Source organism: Dioscorea cayenensis, unplaced genomic scaffold (assembly GCF_009730915.1).
Source record: "Dioscorea cayenensis subsp. rotundata cultivar TDr96_F1 unplaced genomic scaffold, TDr96_F1_v2_PseudoChromosome.rev07_lg8_w22 25.fasta BLBR01001352.1, whole genome shotgun sequence".
Classification (NCBI taxonomy): Eukaryota; Viridiplantae; Streptophyta; class Magnoliopsida; order Dioscoreales; family Dioscoreaceae; genus Dioscorea; species Dioscorea cayenensis.
In genome coordinates, this window is record NW_024087743.1 from 26406 (window position 1) to 33280 (window position 6875).

General features: G+C 38.4%; 1 protein-coding gene across 1 annotated transcript; it reads right to left on the reverse strand.

Annotated features, from left to right (window-relative positions):
• Positions 1-3378: 3378 nt before the first annotated feature.
• LOC120256250 (protein trichome birefringence-like 28) lies at positions 3379-5840 on the reverse strand. The gene is made up of 5 exons (XM_039263975.1): positions 5323-5840; positions 4484-4658; positions 4222-4400; positions 3974-4132; positions 3379-3910 (listed from the first exon to the last, which is right to left on the reverse strand). The coding sequence occupies exons 1-5, from the start codon at positions 5838-5840 to the stop codon at positions 3586-3588; spliced, it is 1356 nt and encodes a 451-aa protein (XP_039119909.1). The 3' UTR covers positions 3379-3585.
• Between the last annotated feature and the right edge of the window lie 1035 nt (positions 5841-6875).

Sequence of the window (6875 nt, forward strand, 5' to 3'; positions counted from 1 at the left end):
TCCTTGTCTTCGTAGTAATATAATTAGTCTAGGTCAGCTTGATGAATCTGGGTGTAAGACGGTGCTTGAGGATGGCAGCCTGAGCATATATGATCAAGAGAAGAATTTGCTGACCAGAGTTAAGAAGTCATGGAACCGTTTGTATGTTCTCAGGCTAAACTGCACGCATCCAATCTGTCTTTTAACAAAGTATGAAGACAAGGAGTGGTTGTGGCATGCTCGTTATGGACACATTAACTTCCATGCACTAAAGAATCTATCTCAGATGAAGATGGTTGAAGGTTTGCCGCACATCAAGCATCTTGAACAAATCTGTGAAGCATGTTTGGCGGGCAAGCAACACCGCAGTCCATTCCCACATACGTCCACATATCGAGCTGAAAAACCTCTGGAATTAATGCATGCAGACCTATGTGGTCCAATAAATCCAGCAACACCAGCGGGTAACAGGTATTTTCTACTCGTTGTTGATGATTACTCACGTTTCATGTGGGTAGTTCTGATCAAAAGCAAAGATGAAGCATTGGAGGCTTTCAAGAAGATCAAGATAAGAACTGAAGTGGAGGTGAATGGTAAGCTGAAGGCCCTACGAACCGACAGAGGAGGTGAGTTTGTATCAAAAGATTTCAACACATATTGTGAAGAACATGGAGTGAGGCGCTTCCTCACTGCGCCTTACTCCCCTCAGCAAAATGGCGTGGCGGAACGGCGTAACCAAACCATCATCGGGACAGCAAGGAGCCTCCTTAAGAACAAGAAGGTGCCCGAGAAGTTTTGGGGTGAAGCAGTGTCGACAGCGACCTATCTCCTAAACCGAGCGCCAACACGAAGCATGGAAGCCAAGACCCCATATGAAGCATGGTACCGAAGGAAGCCAAAAGTGCATCATCTACGTGTTTTTGGATGTGTCGCCCATATCAAGGTAACAACTCCAAATCTCAGGAAGCTTGAAGATAAAAGCGTTACTGTGGTGTTTATAGGTTACGACCCTGGTTCAAAAGCCTACCGATTCTATAACCCGAGTACTGGAAGGCTAATGGTAAGCCGTGACACGGTCTTTGATGAAGGAAGGGAGTGGAGTTGGAATGATACAACAGAAGAGAAAGTTAATGAGCCAAGTGGTATGTTCACTGTGGAGCTTGGTGCAACTCCTGTCACAAGTCCTGGAGTGGAAAGTAATAAAGAGGCTAAAGATACAGATACACCAACACACATGCATAATGAAGCAACAACTGGTGCCGCATCACCAGTGACGACACCATTGGCAACACCATCAGCAACGGCGGTGTCTTCAACGACAACTTGGGTTGCGGCAGAAGGCGTAGAGTGGGCATCACCACCGAGCAACAATTCATCATTCTCAGATGGAGTGCAACAACGCTATCGCACAATGAAGAACCTCTATGACACCACCGATGTGCATGAGCTAGAGTACTCCGGTTTGTGCCTCTTGTCCTCCGAGGAACCTGCGAATCATGAAGAGGCCTTGAAGGAAGAGAGTTGGAAGAAAGCCATGGATGATGAAATCAAGTCCATCAAAGAGAATAAGACTTGGGAGTTGGCTCAGTTACCTGCAGGTCACAAATCCATTGGGCTCAAATGGGTTTTTAAGGTGAAGAAAGATTCAGAAGGCAATGTGGTGAAACACAAAGCTCGGCTTGTCGCTAAAGGCTATGTACAAAGGCAAGGAGTTGATTTCGAGGAAGTGTTTGCGCCGGTGGCTCGGCTAGAAACAGTGAGGTTGCTCATTGCAATGGCAGCTCATGGAAGTTGGGAGGTGCATCATATGGATGTCAAGTCGGCATTCTTAAATGGTGAGCTAAGCGAAGATGTATATGTATCACAACCTCCCGGTTTTGTTGACAATCTCAGGCCGCAGTTAGTATTAAAACTAAAGAAGGCACTCTATGGTCTACGGCAAGCACCTCGAGCATGGAACTACAAGCTAGACAAGAGTCTAGTTTCACTTGGTTTTGAGAGGAGTCCACTTGAGCATGCAGTGTACAAGAAGGAGCATGATGGCTTAGTGCTATTGGTGGGAGTATATGTTGATGACTTAATTATTACAGGTTCAATAGTGAGCGCCATTATTGAATTCAAGAATCAAATGAAGAAATTATTCAGCATGAGTGATCTTGGATTGCTGAGCTACTATTTGGGCATTGAAGTCAAACAATCATCTCATGGTGTGTCTTTGTGCCAAGCTGGGTATGCAGCAAAGATTGTTGAACAATCAGGTATGAAAGGTTGTAATCCTTGCCAAACACCCATAGAGAACCGACTCAAATTAAGCAAGAAGAGTGAAGATCCTACTGTAGACACAACAATGTACAGGAGCATTGTAGGGAGCCTACGATATTTGATTAACACAAGACCGGATATTGCCTACGCTGTCGGGATTGTGAGCAGATTCATGGAATCACCCACAACTCAACACTTGGCTGTTGTAAAGCATATTTTGAGGTATGTAAGTGGGACTTTGAATTTTGGTTGTTATTATGAGAAAAAGGGCAGCTTAGAGCCAAAGCTAGTTGGCTATTGTGATAGCGATTTAGCGGGTGATGTTGATGACCGCAAAAGTACAACGGGTACTGTTTTCTTCCTTGGTTCAAGTTTGATCACATGGTTGTCACAGAAGCAAAAGATTGTGGCACTTTCATCTTGTGAGGCTGAATATATTGCGGCAACGACAGCCGCATGCCAGGGTATATGGCTTGCTCGCTTGATGGCAGACTTACTAAAGAAGGAACCAGAGAAAGTTGAATTGAAAATTGATAACAAATCAGCTATATCTTTGTGCAAGAATCCTGTCCATCATGAGAGGAGCAAACACATTGACACAAGATACCATTTTATCCGGGAGTGTGTGGAGGCAGGAAAAATTGAAGTGCAACACGTTAGCTCGGAGGAGCAGCGTGCAGATGTGCTGACAAAGGCTCTTGGGCGTGTCAAGTTCCTTGAGATGCGACAGAAGCTTGGCGTGAGAGATGTGAAGGCACAACAACAAGATTAAGGAGGTGATTTGTTAGAGTTAATCCAGTTGTTTGTTTGTTTGTTTGTTTCCACGTTACATTTGTGTCCACGTTTGTATGGGGTTGTAGTGGAGTCATGTGTAGAATTACGTCACATTAGATGGCTCGTATTCTGTTAGAGAACGTGTTAGTTCACGTTGTGGTTGTTATGTTTGTGTGCGTAAGTTTAGGCCACAATACACTTGGTCGTGGGATGAAGTGGATCGTGGCAGTTGAGTCGGGCAAGTTGTTGACCCATTTGTTATATAATCTTAGAGTTTGTTTTGATTAAAAAAAAACCAGAAAAAGGAAAATTTGTTTTCCAAATTATTTAGTTTTGCTCTAACACTGCATGCTTTACATCGAATCACAACTCACTAGGATTCTGTGAGCGAGCTTTACGTCAGCACATGCTCTTCCACTCCATCCACAGCTGATCTTTAGTCAAACTCCAACAGTAGGTAATGTTTATTTTTTCAACTTGTTTTCAAACCATATAAATCAGTTTTATTGGTGAATAGATTGGGAAGAATTTAGAAAGGAGAACACAGAAGTCGAACAACAGAATGTCGGACTAGTTTAATCCAACAATGGATGCATATATAAGCACATTCCAAGTATCTGGCAAACCTGGAAGACACCAATGGCTACAGTCTGCAAACTTCTCAGGTTGCATTTGCTGGTCAAATGTGAGGACCTTTCCTTGCTTTGAAGTATATATAACTGTGTGTGCATCCCTTCTATATTCTGATAACCTTGTAATATTCAAGTATTTCACTGGTGTTTTCATCTTTTGAATTGTTCGCTCGACTATCCTTACCATGGATCTTGGAAATAACTGAATATATGTTTCATTTGTGATGGGGGTTGTTTGGTTGTAGCACCATTGTTTATGCTGCCTGCAAATTAGTCACCAGATGATGAGTTGTGTATGAAAACATTAATCAAGTGGCAAATTATACCGTTTATGCTCGGGCGAGATACTACGAAAGAATACAGTGGTTTTGGTCGAATCCACTACTCGATCAACCCATTTAGCCCATGCTCGGACTGCAGTCTTAAAAGCAGTATCCCTTTCCATCTCCTCCACCAACTTCCCTTTCTTCTCAAAATAGTCCCACCTGCAAATATTGGCTTCTATTTCAACTTACTATGGTATGTATATTTAACCACATAATTAGCATTCATTCATGCCTCCGTCCATGCTTACTTCTTCCCGCTATGAGTCCACCAATGTCCAGTATTGAACACCAAGATATTAGCACCTCTCCACCTCTTTTCTGTTCCATGAAGTTTATCCAGTTTCAAAACCTTCTTATCATCACCTTTCATCTCCTCCAGCTTAACCAGGAATGGACTCCAAAAGAACTCCACTGAGCACCCATAATCCTTTTGCACAAGTACATATTTCAACAACATGAGCGCTCTATATTATAAATGAACAAACAAAACAAATTAATCATTGTGCACACCAAAGCCCTGAAGATCTTGTGGTCTGAACCCTGAGCTTTGACAAGCACCCGAGATGGCCTAACAGAAGTATATAGAAGGCAAGACAGTGACTCCCACTGGTTCCTGTTCAACGAGTCACCTACTATCACCACCCGCTTCCCTCTCAGCCTCTCTAGCATGTCACTCCCATTGAACCTTGATTAAGCAATACACACTTGGTATATAAGGGAGCAACATGATATATATATATATATATATATATATAGGGGCGGAACCAAAGATTGTAAGGTAAATGGGCGAATTATTTAAAAAAAATTAATAAAATTTTAATATTTTTTAAGGTTTTATTTATATATTAATTTACAGTTTATTTTATAAAAATTAAGGATCAAACAATAATTTTTTCCAAAAATTATGCTAAAAATATAATTTTATATATTATATAATTATTTTATAAAAAATCAAAAACTAAAACATTTATTTATATGTTAATTTATAGTTTAGTTTATAAATATTAGGGGTCCAACAATAATTTTTACAAAAACCATGCTAAAGATATAATTTTATATATTATATAAATTAATTTGTAAAAATCAAAAACAAAACATAGATTTTCAAAAACAATATATACTCTGTAAAACAATTTATAAAATATCAATAAAGTAATTAATAAAGAATTTCTATTTTAAAAAAATAAAAATAAAAACCTTGAAGAAAGAGAGATATTTACAGATAAAAATAAAAATAAAAAAATTAAAGAGAGAGAGAGAGGGGTCCGCCGGCGACAAGGGGTGCCCCCCTCTCCCTCCACCCATGTATTTATATATATATATATATATATAAGTTATAAGTAACTAACCTGGGAATTTCACAGCCTCTTGGTTCCCATCTCCAATGCTCATAACCAGAGTCAGGTCTGCCGTTTCTTCTACAATTCACCTGGTCACTAAGAAAAGGGCATCTGTGTGCATGGTAGAGAGGATATTTCTTTTTATCATAAACCCATCTCCCTTCAAAGATATCACAATGCACTTCTTGCTTAGCGTCCAATGGCATTGTGTCTTTTGAGCTTTGAGGAGGCAATGCAATATGAGTTTGTGGAGAAACTAGACCTTCTTCTTTCATATTACTAATAAATAATTGTGGAGATATGGCAAGGTTTGATGGAGATGTAAATGACAAAGTAGCGTTGGAGGATTGATTCACATTGAAGTTATTAGCCAGAAGGAAGAAATCACTCGCACCACCACCACCAATACTACCTGTTCGCTGGCTTTCATTGGTGCACAAGAAGAGCAGCACCAAGCCACTGATGAAGCTTGCGCAAGTGCAAAGAAACCATTTTCTTGTCACCAGGCTTTGTTTCAAGGACTCCATGGATTGTTTCAGGGAGCAAGAGAGGTCTTTTTAGTGCCACGGTTAAGAAGCTGGCGTTCTTGAAAAGTCAACACTCATATGCATGCATGGTGTACATGCAGTAATGTAGTCAGTGGCGGAGCCACATTTGAGATAAGGGCCGCAATTACCCCCTTATCCTTTCAATTTTTTTAATTTTAAAATATTTTATTTTATTAATATATGCTAATTACCCCTTATTTATTTGATAATTGATACTCTTACTTTTTATTTTTTAGTTTTTATTATTTGTATTTTATAAAAAAACTCTCTTTTAATTTATATTTTTTAAAATTATTTTATTTATTTAATATGTTAATTGCCCCCATGCATTTTATAATTGTCCCATTAATTTTAAGTTCTTTATTATTTATTTTTTTAAAAATTTATCCTGATTTGAATTTATATTTTTTAAAGTTTTCGATTTACTTAATACACTAATTGCACCAATCTATTTTACAATTGACCTCCTAATTTTAGTAATTATTATTTATTTTTTATAATAATTTATTAAAATAACAAAGAAGAATCTCTCTCACAGCCTCCCCTCACTTGCACGCGCAACCCTACAAAAATTCATCTTTTTCTTTTGTTTAATCACCTCTGAATTCCGATTTTTGACCGTCATGATCATCAACAAACTCCAAGACTTGGTACCCATCTTCTCATCTTCATCTCCAATTCTCTAATTAAATTTATAATTAGTCAATTGCTCATCAACTAGGGTTCTTATGATTTATTTCTATCGCACAATTTTATTTTTTATTTTTTAATTTTCTGTTGAATTTGGGTTATGTTGTCATTTGCCACGATCTCAACTCTCAAGTAAGCTTTAAAGGGACAATTAAGATTTAAGAATAAGTTTTAAATTTTGTTATCAAAATTTATGTTTGTGTTATAATTTTTAATGACTCTTTAAATCCTTTTATTTGGAACTATATATTTGATGTTGTTCATCTAGCCTTGATTAGTTGATTTATGGTATTATATTTTATGTAGAGGTATGTTTTAATTTTG

What these genes read in the sequence shown, in the direction of transcription:
- LOC120256250 (XM_039263975.1), bottom strand. Translation starts at nt 5,840, where the DNA reads ATGGAGTCCTTGAAACAAAGCCTGGTGACAAGAAAATGGTTTCTTTGC. An exon ending in AGAGGCTGTGAAATTCCCAG is followed by an intron (nt 4,659 to 5,322) that starts GTTAGTTACTTA and finishes TGCTTAATCAAG; the next exon opens with GTTCAATGGGAGTGACATGC. An exon ending in ATCTCGCCCGAGCATAAACG is followed by an intron (nt 3,911 to 3,973) that starts GTATAATTTGCC and finishes ACTAATTTGCAG; the next exon opens with GCAGCATAAACAATGGTGCT.